Source organism: Apus apus, chromosome 5 (assembly GCF_020740795.1).
Source record: "Apus apus isolate bApuApu2 chromosome 5, bApuApu2.pri.cur, whole genome shotgun sequence".
In the NCBI taxonomy this organism is placed as follows: Eukaryota; Metazoa; Chordata; class Aves; order Apodiformes; family Apodidae; genus Apus; species Apus apus.
The window spans coordinates 63,237,700-63,253,094 of record NC_067286.1 but is presented as its reverse complement, the minus strand read 5'-3'; the positions used below and the strand labels follow the sequence as shown (position 1 = coordinate 63,253,094).

The 15,395-nt window shown below is 52.5% G+C and overlaps 1 protein-coding gene and 1 long non-coding RNA gene across 2 annotated transcripts; one reads left to right on the top strand and one right to left on the bottom strand.

The window, feature by feature from the left end:
• Positions 1-2,777: 2,777 nt before the first annotated feature.
• On the bottom strand, positions 2,778-9,759 carry GNPNAT1 (glucosamine-phosphate N-acetyltransferase 1). Its single transcript, XM_051621190.1, has 6 exons — positions 9,696-9,759; positions 6,982-7,169; positions 6,058-6,120; positions 5,046-5,173; positions 4,462-4,523; positions 2,778-4,282 (listed from the first exon to the last, which is right to left on the bottom strand). Exons 2-6 carry the CDS (start codon positions 7,151-7,153, stop codon positions 4,135-4,137), a joined length of 573 nt encoding a protein of 190 aa, XP_051477150.1. The 5' UTR covers positions 7,154-7,169; positions 9,696-9,759; the 3' UTR covers positions 2,778-4,134.
• Positions 9,760-9,953: 194 nt separating this feature from the next.
• Positions 9,954-11,271, top strand: LOC127385436 (uncharacterized). The gene is made up of 2 exons (XR_007889673.1): positions 9,954-10,288; positions 10,787-11,271. It is a non-coding gene; the product is annotated as an uncharacterized LOC127385436 (long non-coding RNA).
• The last annotated feature ends 4,124 nt before the right edge of the window (positions 11,272-15,395 follow it).

Here is a 15,395-nt window from a genome sequence, read left to right as displayed (position 1 = left end):
GGGTTAAAACTGGTTTGAATGCTGCTGGGAGGTGACACCTGGAAATCCTGCAGGAGTCAGGGCTTTGGGCTGAGGACACCTGGGGAGGCCTTACAGCTTAATAACCTTCTGGGGTGGGATGTGAAGGCCCTGGAGTGCTGCACGTGGGGAGGGGGCAGCAGCACTTTCCCTGTCTGTCCTCTGCCACCTGTCGGTGATGGAGCAGCACGAATCCATCAGCAGAACAAGTCTCGTAGAAATGTATCATGCTTTATAGGAAATATTTCTGTTTGAAAAAGGGAAATGTTACTGTTACCTGCTAAAGACCTGAACTTGTCAGGCTCAAACTGACTGGCCAAGCATGTGGTGCTGGTTCTGTGCTTGTAGGGTCTGTGATGTGCTGTTAAGTGACTCTCTGTAGAAGAATCCGTGTGGGCTTGTTGGGAAACATCCTCAGATGTTTCACCACTTGCCCACGTGGCTGCAGCAGTGTCTGTGGGACATCTGTCTCCTGTGCTGCTCACCCAGCACTGCCAGCTACAATCCTCTGAGGAAAGAAGGATGGGAACCAGAAGTTCTGCACAAGATTGCTTTCTGCTGCAGCTCCCTGGGGAAGGGGCAGAGATGAAACACAGATGGAGGAACCATTGATTCATTTAACTGTCCCCTGCCAGAGAGACTTGCTCATGTGTAGTCTGGTTCTGTTGTCTTACTGTGATCCTGGTGCTTCCTTGGGGAGACTGTTTCACAAACTAACAAGCTTCATGACTAAGGATTTCCCATCAATCTTATTTTTTTTCCATGCCATCACCCCCTGCTGATGCCTTCTACAGTCAGTCTGGTTGGTCTGCCTGCTGCCTGGAGATAACAGCCTCTCAGATCCTAAGGGATTCTGAGATTAGTTTTCCTCATTTCTGTTATGAAGTCTTTTATTTAAAACTTGACATCTGTCTCACTTAACTTAGCCAGTAGGTATCTCAATTCCTGTTTGCTTTCTGGGGTTAGAATTAGCAGCAGGAGCCTTTCACTGTGGCCTTAGAGCAGCAGCAGAGGTTGAATTTTTTCTCCCTTTCCCAGGCTCAGACACGAAGCTGCAGTGCCTGGATTTTTGGGAATTCACAGTTCTGTGTTAAGGTGCCAAAGTTCCCTTTTCCAGCTTAGGGGAAGCAGAGTGAAGGAGCTGGAGATCTCCTCTTTCGGGGGGTGGGGGGGGGGGCTGTTACCCAAAAATGCAGTCTGGAAGAGGAGGTAACATTAAACCTCTGGAGAAGCTGGTGGTTAGAGTTGATTTCTGGTGGGATCCTTGGTTCCTCTGTTCCCTGGGAGGGGCAGGTCTTGCTCTTTCCTGTTGAACCAGCTGTAGATAAATCCACAAGGCCTCTTCAGTGCAGGAGATGCAGAATGTTATTTTAATACCACCCATTGCTGTTAAGTGCTGGTGTTTGTGGCATCTTCCTGGTCCCTGTGAACTGTGACAGTTTACTGGGAGACGTGTGGGGCTTGCCTGAAGCCAGGCACTGCTGTCTGTCCCTCTCAGCACCTAGTGCTGTTTCCATAGGGGTTTGGGCCTGCCAAGGTAGGGAATGTCACCTCTGGTACAGACCAAGGAACTCTTGCAAGCCCAAGGGAGGCTGAGGATCCAGACTGGGCAGCCACAGACTCAGGCTTCCAACCCAGTTCCTTTGTTTCCCAGTGGTCTAAGGCTGGGTACACAATCACCTGCTCCTCACGTGGCCTCATCTTTTCATTAACTCCTAATGAGGGCCTGGAGTTATTTAGATAGTGCAGATAGCAGGGAGTTCAAACAATCCACTTTAAATGCATGGAAATTTAGAATTAATTAAAACTGAGAGGCAAAAAAATCCACCTCAGTCATTTGGGCCCTGTAGGTGATTTTATACAATTAGTTCAGGGTTTGGGCTGAAGCCACTTGGATCTTCTGACAGCAGAGCAACAAGCTGGGAGAAGCTGCAGGAGGCCAAATGAAGGGACAGGCCCACCCAGATGGTGGTCCTGACACTAATCCCCTGGGACAAAGCTGAGAAGGGTGCGTGTGGTGATGTAAGAGATGACACTTGGTGAGAGCAAAGAGGTAGAGACTCCCTGGACCAATAAATGTCTCACTCACAGAAAACTTTTGGACTCTGCCCTGAAATGAAACCTCTCAGAAGGGGGTGGTTTGCACTGCCTTAAAGGGGAGAAAATTGATAGAAACCAGGAAGGAACATCCCTGGGTTCTGATGTTGTGCATTTCCCAGCTGGTGCCCCTTTCTGCAATGAACAGCCCAGGAGCTGGCCCAGCACTGGGTCCAGGGCTGGTGATCTCTCTAACTTCCCTTCACCTCTTCTCTCTCTCTTTTCCACCCTAAAATAATTCAGTAGCCCAAGGCCCACCACCCTTTCCAGCATATATACACCATGACTTCTGTAATCAAAATACAGAAGAATAACTGGAAAAGGCTTTAACTAAAGCTAATGATCAGGCACAGACCTTGAGTGTCATTTCACCTTGATCTGCCCGAGGAGATTTACAATCAGTTACCTTCCTCCTGCATCCATGAGGCAGGATGTACCAGAAGCTCAGCAAACACCCCTAAGAAAATGGGGTGCCTGGAAGTCTTCCTTGCACAGACACAAATGTGCATCAAACTCCTGCTTAAAAATCAATATGGAGCCTTCAAAATGTCCTTTGCAGTCCAGGGAATGGAAAACGAATGTATTTGCAGCAGGTGGTCCTGTTCTGCAAGACAAGACACCTCCTGCTGGGCCCAACACAGCAACACGAAAACCAGAGCAGGTCCATTTGGCAGTCTTCATTTATTCAGCTTAAAGATTAAAAAAAAATAAAAATAATCAATAAATAAACTAGACATCACCAAGGAAACACTACATCGAGTGGAGTACCATCAGGAACATGAAACAGAACCTCGACCACAGCTTAGAGTAGCTCTCCATGCCACAAGGGAAGAAGGTTGTGTAAGGCCCAAGTGTTCCCAAAGCAGGGGCTGCTCTGTGCCAACCCTCAGGTGTCCATAATGCCCCGTTCACAGCTGGGGGGTGTCACCCCCTCTGCACAACACCCCACTGCTGGAACCCCTGCTGTGGATGTCCTGTGCTTGCCACGGCTGGCGAAAGTGCTGAAATCATTCCTCCCATCTTCTAGCCAGAGGGATGCTCCAAAGCAGCAACAATCCCTGGGGAACAGGAAGGGGGATCCCTCTGCTGCTTTGCTGTGCTGGAGGCAGAAGCTGTTCCCAGCAAAAAACCACCTGGTCCTCAGGAGTTCTAGTTCCAGTGAGCTGGCCAGGTGGCACGTGCCAATCCCAAACCACATTCCCCTTGAGCCAGAGCCCCATTCCCAACAGGGGGGGTATTCTCTGTCAGCCCTGGTTACCTTTGCCCTGTCACAAACCATCAGATTGTTTTTCTGTGTGTCAGAAAACAAGTCATTATCCTGAAAACAAAGTAAGTAATCAGCTAAAGTGCAGGAGCCCTGCAGTGAGAAGTACACATCCATTTTTTTTTTTAGACTTGGAACAGCTTTAGCACAGCCCCTATGGGTTCTCCCCTCTCTCCACCAAACAGGAACAAATTTGGTTTTGGAAAATAGTGCCTATAAAACTTCAGGTACACAAACACTGACAAGACTCAGTGAGGTTTCAAGGGAAGACCAACAAATGCCTGTTCTGCATCAGAGAAGCATCATCCCTACCCGAGCTCCATCATCCATCCTGGAAGTACAGACAGGAGCACAATCCCACCAGCTGTACTTTGGCTACCATGAAAAGAAGCACAAGCCTTTAGAAAAATACAATGCAAGAAAACATTTGAGATAAAAATATATACCTTTGGTTAAAAACCATCCCTTTAACAAGTCCTTTGTCACTCAGCTAGAACAAAAAAGCTTCACTTAGACTGAACAGTAGTAAAAATTAGTTCTAAGAGCTCATTTCCTAACCCAAAGGACCCTTCTAATGTGTCAATAATTCTTTTTTTTTGCAGGATTTACACATTGGATGATCATTATTTATAGGGATTGTTATATTTGCAGCAATAAACTATATAAATTTTCCACGAAGAGAATGTTCTGTAGCACAAGCTCCTCCACCAACAGTCTTTAAAAAAAAACCCAAACAAAACAAAGACTAGAAGTTCCTAATTAAAGAACCGTTGAAACATGTAGTTTTCTTCAGAGACTGAGTAGCCAAACTTCTTGTAGAAATCCACATTTTTGGGCAGACACTCAAGTGTGATTTTGTAACAGTTCAGTCTCTTACTTAGCAAGGTCAGGGTGGATGTTAATCTGAAAGAGACAGAAAACCAACAGTTACAGGAAACAGCCCTGAAATGCTGGATCAATTAGCTGGAGTTATCACACCTTGGTGGCTTGTTTGCTGGGGAGGGTTTGGTGGGGGGGCAGGAAGCAGCTGGGTGAGGGGCTGCCTGCCTGTCCTGGCATGGCCAAGGGGGAGGAATACTCACAGTTTCCCAAGCTGCTTCCCTCTGCACTCCCTGCTCACCACGACATCTTCTATCCTTCCTCTCTGCGGAAACACCAGCAGGGTTAGTCCAACAGAACTCCGCGGTGTTGGTTTCCCTACTGCTCTCAACTTCCTGCTTGGTTTTCCTGCCGTCTGGATCGACACAGCTCCTCCAGCGGCCGGAATGCTCACAACGCCCTTCCCAGCACCCCGCAGAAGACCCATTCCCACCCCAGCCCATCCCCGCAGAGGGACTTGTGCTTCTACAGCTCCTTGTTTTCACACGTCTAGCTGGGACTCCAGCAGTGAGATCTCAGCCACCTGCTCCCTCAGAACCAAGCCTGACTAGTTCAGAAGCTCACGGGGAGGCAGAACAGGACAAACACCATGACTCCTTTTCCTTCAGAAAAGCCAAAGCTTCCCTTTTTAGCTGAGCACCCAAGGGTGGGAGACACTTCCAAAGTGCCTTTGTCACTGACCCAGCAGGGGGTGCTTCATCACACAGTAACACTATAAAAATAAAATGCACGGAGTCTGGGAACAGGGTCTTTCTCCTCACTTGACAGCTGCAGGGAGAGGATTTACCTTTGCACAGGAGTGAGTGAACTTGTGCTCGATCACCAGCGTTGCCGTGGCAACGATCTGCCCGAGATTGGTGTCTTCCACCACGGTCACGTAGTAATCCCCGGATCTCTTCATGTGCTCAAAGGTTTCTGTGGGAGCAGACAGACAGAGGGACAGTCCCTGTTCGTCCCGGGTTAAACCCCTGGCAAGTCCACCACTTGCAACAGAGTCAGAACCTGGATCCCTTGCAGGGCTCACAAGGAACAACAACACCACCACCCCAGAACGTGATGCCCTGGGATCAAACTAACCCGACAGAACCAGAAAAAAAGCAGAAATTAAAACAAATGCCTTCTCCTCAGCTGCCAAGAGAGCCCTCCTGCCCCAGCACCTCTGCAGATGGGCACTGCAGTGAGGGTGGCAGCACCTCTTTAAGTTCTCTTACATCCCAGCCAAACCAGTGCAGCAGGCTGAGGATGCTGCTGAGCTACCATCCAAGTTAAGCCAGGGCCTTGCCACCCCAGCCACAACAAACTGTCACCCCCACATCCCTTCTGCCAGGTACCCAAAGCTCAGTCCCAAAAGCAGGTGTACAACTGAGGCCTGTCCCAGCCAAGGAGCCCTTTGGGATGGCTGCAGTGGATCCAGCACTGAGTGCCAAAGGCTGCCTCAGGGGAGCTGAGCTCATGAGTCCCTCTAGCATCAGGCTAGTTGGGAGCCTCAGACCCAAGCAGATGTGCTGTCAGCATCAGTATCCCCCAGGTAAAGAAGTTTTAAAACACCTTTAAAAAACTTCTTTCCTGTGAGGGTGACAGAGCCCTGGGACAGGCTGCCCAGGGAGGCTGTGGAGTCTCCATCCCTGGAGACATTCAAACCCGCCTGGACGTGTTCCTGTGGGATCTGCTCTGGGTGATCCTGCCTGGCAGGGGAGTTGGACTGGATGATCTTCCCAGGTCCCTTCCAACCCCTAAGATTCTGTGATTCAGGTCCCAGCAACCTCTGTGGAAATGCCAAAAAATCATGATACACTCACTGATAAACTGCTCCGGGCTCACAACTCCAGTTTCAGTCAGCTGACCCAGAACCTTAAAAAAGCCTGTCATAAAAGAAGGGAAAAAACCCAAACTCTGAGTGAGGGACAGAGACAACCAGCTCCAAGCAGCACACAACCACCCGACACGGTGTCTGGGGAGCTGACATCCCCAGGGCACCATCCTGCTCATGGAAAGGCCTGTGCTCTGCATATCACAGAGCTGGACTTCAAAATCAAACTCCCACCCTCAGCAATTCTGAAGGATCAGCAGCAAACTGCAGCTTGAGTGCAGGAGATGCACAAATTCAAGCAGAGTACAAGCTTGAAACGATGGAACATTAATCTGTACGTTCAGAACCACCTTTTTATTTAAGTTAAAGAACTGAAGAAGAATAAGCTGGTTCACATTATTTTATATTAAAGGCAACAGGATGACCAGCTCTGCTTCCTCTCTAAAGCTGTGGTGAATGGGAAGCTGTGGGTTATGTGGAAGATTTTACTTGAATTTCAAGATTGGTTTTCAGGTGAAAACAGTAAAATCAGATTTGAGGGCCACCCAACACAGCACCAACCCATGGTGCCAAGTGCTCGAAATTCTTGCTGAAAATAATAGCCCTAATCAGATAAAAAGAGCAACCCTGATCTATTGGGAGATCAGGCAGAAATACATTTGAGTGTGAGGGTGGTGAGACCCTGGCCCAGGTTGCCCAGGGAAGCTGTGGCTGCCCCATCCCTGGCAGTGTTGAAGGGCAGGTTGGATGGGGCTTGGAGCAGCCTGGGCTGGTGGGAGGTGTCCCTGCCCATGCAGGGGGGTTGGATCTAGATGATCTTTAAGGTCCCTCCCAACCCAAACCATTCCATGATTCTATGATACCACCTAGTTCAGGACCTTCACCTGGCATGCTGGTTTCAACAGGATTTTACCTCGGTTTATATCGGCCGAGCAAAGTGGCCTCAAAACGAGGCCATCTCCTGGATCCAAGGGAGAAATGGCAGGAGAAAACGTCGTGGTGTTCTCACTCCAGTCGAGTTCATGCAGAAGGTTTGGGTCAAACATGGGTGTGTCATCAGGCATCACAGCTGCCACGGGCATCATGGCTGCAGCAGGGGTTCTGGAACAGAAGACACTGGGTAAGGAAGATGTTGGTTTGTTCTTTCACCTCTGAAGATGCTGTTTCCCCTGGTTGTATCCTGCCACATGACGCTCCTCAGGGATGTAAGGAAAGGTGAGTGAAACCAGAGCTGCCCTCTGCTTCATCTGCAGTTGAAGCTCCTGAAGAGCACACACAGACACCGTGGACCTCATCTAAAGTCAACACCTGTGGCACTTTCGTGTCCCTCTGGGAAGCTTTTTCTCTTGGAAAAACACAAAAACAGATTAGACACTGACTAGGATATTTAGGCCCTGGAAAAGGAAAGCACCTCACGCTCTCAAGAAACCTCCCTACAATAGCACTTCACTGAGTACAGAGGAGATGACTTACACTTGCATTCCGTTTCAGGAAGAAGACTCCCTCCTTTCCCCAGCCAGTCCCATCACCTCAGTGATTTACTGAGTGTCTCAGCCAGGAGGCACCACGTCACACCTGTGACAACACAGGTGACCCACCAGGCTGCCTGCACTGCCTCCCTCATGCAGGCCTGTTTGCTCAGTCTGCTCACCAAACCAAGCACCAGCTTAACAGCTGAAAGACAGACCTGCCAAGATGACGGTGAGACACCTGTTAATGATCAACCAGAGATGAGGGAATGGTCTGTTGTTCAGGATTATGGATAAGAGGAAGCAAAGGGATCTATTTTCCTCATTGCTGCATCTCAGGAAATAATTCTTTGCCACGTGTTCAATACTTGCCAGGTTCCTGGCACTTCAATGGGAAGCCCTCCCAAGCTGGAAGGTCTTTACACCTCTTTAACTTTACAGTTAACAAATGACCTTAAAAGGTACAGTGGCTGTTGGACAGGCCAAACAAACCCCCCCGAAGAAAAATGTATTTGGGATGCAGTTTTCAAAATAAAGACACCTTACAGCTTGGTTCAGCTGCCCAGAGAAAGCACAGAGCGTGTTGGTTATGAAGCACCTCAGTGTAGCTGCAGCACACAAGCCTCCCAACTCCAGGTGGCTCTGGAAGCCCAACTGAAAAAGCTGCTTTAAGGCAAAACCAAACCCAACACGACCACAAAATATTATTCTCTGCCACCTGACCTTTAATCCCCATTCCCACCCCAACCTTGCACGTAAAAGTTTTTTAAAAATTGCTGTTCCAGCAATTAAACAACAATGCAAACTCTCAGCCAACGGGAATTTTTGGAAGGAAAGGGCAGGAGAAAATGAAGTGCAAAGGGAAACATTTCCATAGGTGGGAGAGTCAGAAGTGAGAACCCCAGGTTTTCCAAGCCCTGGTGCTGAGTTCCAGGGATCAGACCAACTGCAGACACACACACACACACAGCAGCAGCAGCAAAGCACATCCAGGAAGGAAATCTGCTGATGCTCTTCAAGCAGCACCTTGCAGATGCTCCTCAAGACTCAAACTAAAAGAGTCATTTTTCAAACTACAGCCGGAGCAGGATGTAGTTTGAAGCTTCACACGCTCGCCAGAGTCAGGAATAAGGCTTCCTCAACAGAAATACCGGCTAATTAAAGCAAAAAAACAAGGATCAACAGAAAGTGGGGAAGCGGGGTGCCTTGCTCCGAGGGGTGAGAGACAGCCCCTCATGGGGGGGTCCCCCACCTGAAGCAGCAGCCCCCGGGGAGCTCCACGCACCCCCATGTGCAGCCCCTCAGGAGGGTCCCCCCCGCAGCCCCCCCTCACCTCACACAACCCCACGGGGGCGGCGAGCCCCTCAGCCCGTCACCCCAACACAGCACCTCAGGAGGGTCCCCACACGCTGCAACCAGCCCCCCCCCCCAATCCATCCCCCCCCCCGTGGCAGAGTCCCCCTCATCCCCTCACCTCACTCTGCTCCTCAAGGCAGGGGGGGTCCCCTCACCTCACAACACCCCTCGGAGGGGTCCCCTCACCTCACCCTGCTCTTCGGGGGGTCTCCTCACCTCATACCAGCCCTTAGGGGGGGTCCCCTCACCTCACCCCGCTCACTGAGGGGTCCCCTCGCCTCACAACAGCCCTCAGGGGGTCCCCTCACCTCACACCTCGGCTCGGGCCCCTGAGGGGGGTCCCCTCACCTCACCCCGCTCACTGAGGGGTCTCCTCACCTTACAACTCCACTCTAGGGGGGTCCCCTCACCTCACCCCGCTCACTGGGGGGGTCCCCTCACCGCATACCAGGCCTTAGGGGGGGTCCCCTCACCTCACCCCACTCACTGAGGGGTCCCCTCACCTCACACCTCGGCTCGGGCCCCTGAGGGGGGTCCCTTCACCTCACCCCGCTCACTGAGGGGTCCCCTCGCCTCACAACACCCCTCAGGGGGTCCCCTCACCTCACACCTCGGCTCGGGCCCCTCAGGGGGGCCCCCTCACCTCACACCGCCCCTCATGGGGTCCCCTCACCTCATACCAGCCCTTAGGGGGGTCCCCTCACCTCACACCTCGGCTCGGGCCCCTCAGGGGGGTCCCCTCACCTCACACCCCTCCCCCCCCGAGGGTCTCCTCCCCCCCCCCGCCCCCCTCCCCGCTCACCCGCGCACGAGGCCGCGCGCGCCGGCTCCGCCGCAAGCGCCGCACGGACGTGGCAGGAGGCGGGGGGGCGTGGCCCGGCACGCACGCACGGCAGCGCTCAGCCAATCAGCGCCGGGAACGGCCCCGCCCCCTGAGCTCGGATTGGGCGGTGCCACGGGGGTGACCACGCCCACTCTCCCGCGGCAGAGGCCCCGCCCCCTCTGGTACTTAAGGGCCAGCGCTCCTGAGGCCGCGGGGGCGGGTGGCGGGGGTCGCTGTGGTGTGGGGCGCTATGTCTGGGGGGCTCCTCGTTCCTCCCTTAAAGCCCCCTCCCCATCCGTCGCCCCTCGTCTGGAAGGGCTCTTCCAGCCTGGCTGTAGCGCCAGTGAGCTCGGCGGGAGGGGGGCGAGGCCCCTCAGGCCCCGCCCTGCCTCTGAAGTGTGAAGGCCGGAGCGTCTGACCTCACAGGGTTTTGGCAGCTGAGGGGAAGTGCTCGTGTGTCCCCAGGAGTGAGTGAGGCAGCGGCTGGGCGGTGTCCTGGGGAAGGGGCTGGAGCACAAGTGTGAGGAGGAGCAGCTGAGGGAGCTGGGGGTGTCCAGCCTGGAGACAAGGAGGTGAGGGGAGACCTGCTGGCTCTGCAGCTGCCTGGGAGGAGGTTGGAGCCAGGGGGGTCGGGCTCTGCTCCCCAGGAACAAGTGATGGGACAAGAGGAAACGGCCTCAAGTTGTTTAGATTGGATCTTGGGAACAATTTCTTCCCCAAAGGGCTGTCAGGCCCTGGCCCAGGCTGCCCAGGGCAGGGGGGGAGTCCCCATCCCTGGAGGGATTTCCAAGCCCTGTAGATGTGGTGCTGAGGGACATGGGGCAGTGGTGGCCTTGGCAGGGCTGGGGGAATGGTTGGGCTGGATGATCCTAAAGGTCTTTTCCAACCAAAGTGCTTCTTATGAATCAGGGGGGTGCAGGGACTCCCAATCCTCCCAGTGTAGCTTGGGGGGGCTTTGCTGAATCACATCTTCCTTTTATCTGTACCTGCTCTCTCTTTATGGCTTGGTGAGGTTTGTTTTTGGCCAGCTGTCCTTGCTCTAACGATTTTGGTGTTTGTTTTGACTGCAGGACTTTCTTCTGGGTGAAAGTTAAATCTGGGGCCCAGGCTGTGGCAACAGATCACTGGGCAGCGCGCAGAGTGCAATTGCTGCCTGCTCTGTGTGTGTTTCCCTGCTTTTTCACTGGAGTTTGACATCTGGAGCTACTCCAGGAACCTCCTTGGTGGCTTTGGAGAGTAGCTGTCTTTAATCCAGAGGTGGCCAGAGCTCACGAGGGGCTCAGAGATACCTGTGGAGGGATGGCTCAGATGAAAGGACTGCTCAAAGATTCCTCTTTCTCATGAGGAATTGCAGGTGGCAGCAGCTTTCGTCGTGGAAGCATCACATGCTTTGGTCATTTTCACCTGCAGGGGATTGTTTTTGGAGGCTCCATCACTGCCCTTGGACAAGACCTGCTGTCCTGTGCTGGGGTGGGCCTTGTTCAGCCTCCAGGGCTGGCAGGGGACATGAGTTTTGAGGGTTTTTCTTCCTTTTTAATTAAAAACAACAACTTGAGAGACTGTTCTATAAATAGCTGAGGTCATTGCACACATGTTGTGTGGAGCAGGAGCCTTCTGAACCAGATCATTACACAATGTGCTTCTGAGACATGATTTTCATTTTCCATGTCTCTTCCCCCCCCCGTTACCCTCACGATGAATCGCTCTTGTTACCAGGGAAACAATCAACATTACTTAGTTTCTTACTTCTTCAGGCCCAGAGTGACCAGATGACACATACACCAACCCCCCTGGGCTTGGGCACACCCAAAATCAGGGGGCAGGGCTTGCCCCAAACTTCTCCAAGGCTGGGAGCTGCGTGGGTGAATCCTTGTGAGCATCAAAAGGCACCAACTGGGGGTGAGTTTTTTTTCCCCTCCTCTTTTCTTCTCTGATCCCTTCGTTTTCAGGGATGAAGAGGAGTGGGGAAGGTCCCACCCATGCTAAAAAAAAAACCCACAAAAGTTGACATCAGATCTTGCTTTTGTGCATGAGAAGAGGAAGGGAAGAGCTGCTTTGACTAAATGGGGACACTGGGACACATTTCCTTCCACTTGGGTGGAAAATGGACAGAGAGATGAAGGTTTAGCTGAACTCCCTCCATGGTGCCTCTTCCTTGGTGGGAAGGTTTTAGGGACGTGATGCAGGTTTTGCTTTTTACCTAAACTGCAAAAAAAACCACAAACTCGTGCTTTTTCGAAGCCAAAATCGTGCCATGACAAGGCTGTGACCACAGGGGGTCACCCCAGCTTTCCCCAGTGAGGCTCAGAGCAGAGGTCCTGGACCTGGCACGGGGATTACTGCGGGTTTTGGACAAGTCCTGTCCAGATACATCTCCCAGTTTCCTGCAATCGGCTGTGCAGGGACATCTTGACCCAGAAGGCACATCTGGCCCCTGGTATTTCATGGCTGAACATATGTGTGACTCAGCTTCTGACCTCCAGAGCTCCCACTGGGCTGCAGCAAAAAGGTGGCAAAAATCTTTTGGTTTGGTTAAACCTCTTGTCCTGCCAGTTTTTGTTAGTCCTGGAGACCGGTCCTGCCCTATTTACCACCACAGGCACGGAATTCTTCTTGGTGTGAGGAGAGAATCCTTTCTGCATGTGGATTTCCTAGCAGTGTGAGTCTTAAACAGAGCAGGGAAATTATTTGGATGGAAAAAACCTTCCTGAAGGAAAGGTGGATGTGCCAGGCTGTGGATGGAGGTGGGAACAGCCCCTCTGCAGCTGGGTTTGCAAGCTGAGAGTGAAGAAACCTGCCCTGACTGAGGGGCTTAAACTGAACAAAGCCTCTGGCAGCACCTCCAAACCCAGGAACCAGAGATGTTTTGGAGAAGGGGATGAACCTCTCACCAAGTTGTGCTCTTTACACCCTCCCCAAGGCTCACCCAGAACCTTCCAGCAAAACCTGAGCCAACCACACAGGCAGCTCCCCCACCCCCCTCCCCTTGCAAGAAGTTTTCAGCTTTTTCTCCTAATCTTCACCAAATTGGAAGGAGTTGATGGTGCTCTTATGGGCTTTAAAGAAGAGGTGGTCTGCAGGGAAGGAATGGATGAGGGCTCAGTCACTTTATGAAGGCTCCTAAGAGTGAAACAGGTTTTGCTTCTTACTAAAAATCTTGTCAAAAGGCACGTGGCCACTGCTGAGCTCTCACATCTCCTGGAGACATCTCCAAGTCCCACCTTGGTGGTTTTTTTTTTTTTTCTAAAGGTCAAGCCATTAGGGCCAGGGAGGATTCACAGCAGCCAACAGATTAATCTCCCCAGTACCTCCAAAGCCAGGATTTAGTTGCTGGAGAGCAAAGGGAAAGTTGGAATAGCACATTTCCACTTGTGTCATCTCCTCTCTGGCGGTTCCACCGCCGTGTATTTTGCTGCAGAGAAGAGGGGGGGGAAAAAAGGAGACAACAGAAGAGCCAAGTGATGGCCTCTGGCTGCTCCGTGCTTGCCAGCACTGGAACAAGGCAGTCACAGGGCAGGGAAACTGCAAATCCGTGACCTCAGGACAGTCAGAAAGATGGGAAAGGAGCCATGCACTTGTTTGATGTCAGTGTCTGAGTCTGAAACACACCCTGCTTTATGAGGAGAGAAAAAGTCCTCTCCTTTCCTTGGGCTGTATGACACAAGGCAGGAAGAACGACTAAATCCTTGCCACAATCAAATTGTTTTCATTCTGTTTTGGAAACAGATGCCTGGGGCTGGGCTACCTAGGGACCAGCCTCTTTGGTTCCTTTTAACCCCTGGTTAGATCCAGCCTCCAGTTAATCCTGAGCAGTGGAAATGTCCACAGAAAAGCTGCATGAACCAGCTCTGGGTGCCTGGATTTTGCAGAGGACCCAGTGTCCACTGAACCTCCATCTGTCTGCCAGAGGAAAGGAAGATGCTGCCCTGTCTTCCCAAATGTTGCCTGTGGGTGGATAAGGAGAAACTAAATGCCTGCTCAAACTTAATGAAGTCACAGGAGAAACCTGGCAGTCCTGGGCTAAAGCTCTGCCACCATCCAGGTGGCCTCCTGGGGCCTGGGGAATGGTATTTCTTTGGGCTTTATGGTAGAGTTAGCACATTTCCCAAAGGAGAAGTGCATCTGGAATGTGTCTGCCTGGCTGGAAAGAGTTATCCCAGCTTTATCCAAGAAGCCAAACGTAATTTAACAGCAGGAGAAGTGTCAGGAACTGCAGGTGTGTCACAGCCCTCTTCCCCAGCCAGCACTTCCAGAGGGAAGCAGAGACCACCCCTTCCTTGCAGAGGCAGCCCCGGCCACTGAGGCACCACGAGGGTGTTCAGTGTCTTCAGGTTTCCTCATCTCTCCTGGCCCAGAAACCCTTTTTTATTGAAAGGGAGAAAATCCCCACCTGAGGCTGACAGCATCATGCCTCATGAACACACAAATACCCCAGCTGAGTCCAAGTTGGGGCTCAAAACCAAAACAAAACGTGTAAAAGTGAGAAACTTATTTATTGCTGTTCCCTCCTTTGGCAGGGCCTGGTTTTAGAAGTAAACCAGTGCCAGCTCACCCCCCCAAAAAAGGGATTTGGGATCAGATCAAGCAGGGATCTGGCCTGGACCTGAGACATGGGGAATGCAGCAGCCTAAATGGTACTTCCCACAGCGTCCTGTGCACAAGGGGGGTGTTGCAGGTAACTCCAGAGATTCACAGTCCCTGCAGGAAAAGGGACATTTGCTCATGGGCCACAGGTAGAGCGCTCTGGGGGACAGGTCCCCCCAGCCTTCCTCTGCAAAATGAGGGCACTGTGGATTCCACAAGCCGTTTTCTCTGGATGGATTAGTGAGTGAGTAACAGCTTTTACCTTTTTCCCTTCCATGGAATCTTGGTGGCACCAAGATGGCATTTATCTAGTGCCTGTCCCTGCAGACACCTCACCCCATGTCCCACCGGCGGGCCAGTGAAGAAGGACCTTCCTGTACTTCCCAAAGGTCCTGTTTCCACAAGCTCCATTATATTCAGGATCAAAGCTTCCAGAAAGGAAATACAACCCTGATCTCTTGTCCTCCCCTTCCACGGATGCTGGGGGATGTACTCAGAGGACAAAACTGGCCCCCCTGCAGCGGTGGGGCAGCCGGTGGTTGGGACACGGGTGAGTGTCCGTCCTGCACCCTCGGCTCAGCTGAAGGGTGAAGCCAAACCCAGGCAGGACGAGCAGCTGGGGAGGGCTTTGCAGAGGAGGGAGCTCTCCCGTCCTGCTGGTACGTGAGTCCCGGCACGGCAGCTCTGCCGGTGGCTTCCCCAGCTCCAGGAATAAAAGCCCGGCGGGTCCCGGGGCTGCGGGGTCAAAGCGCGCAGCCGGGTGGAAGTAAGTGCTGAGCAGGGGGAGGATTCCCCCTGCCCAGCCCGGAGCTGGGGGCCTGGGAAGGAGCACACCCCGAATCCGAACGGGCAGGGGACTGTGTGGCCAGGCCAGCCTGGATCTGGGCTGCTCCATCGCGGGGCAAAGGCTTTACCTCCCGGCTGGGCGGGCGGGGAGAAGGGGCGGCTGCTCAACAGGAGCTGAAGCTGCTGCTCCCTTGGGCTCCCGCTGCCAAGGTTACAGAGGTGAAAAAAAAACCCCAACTAATCCCATGCCCAGAGCCAGCACGGTGAGGGTGGGAGTCCCCTGGGAAGGGCAGCAGGGTCTGAAAGAGG

Excerpts from the sequence above, each read along its gene's own strand:
- GNPNAT1 (XM_051621190.1), bottom strand. The coding sequence starts at position 7,153 with ATGATGCCCGTGGCAGCTGTGATGCCTGATGACACACCCATGTTTGAC. Across the intron at positions 6,121-6,981 it reads CTCGGCCGATATAAACCGAG|GCTTTTTTAAGGTTCTGGGT; the intron begins GTAAAATCCTGT and ends CTTTTATGACAG. Across the intron at positions 4,283-4,461 it reads GGGAAGCAGCTTGGGAAACT|ATTAACATCCACCCTGACCT; the intron begins GTGAGTATTCCT and ends TGTCTCTTTCAG.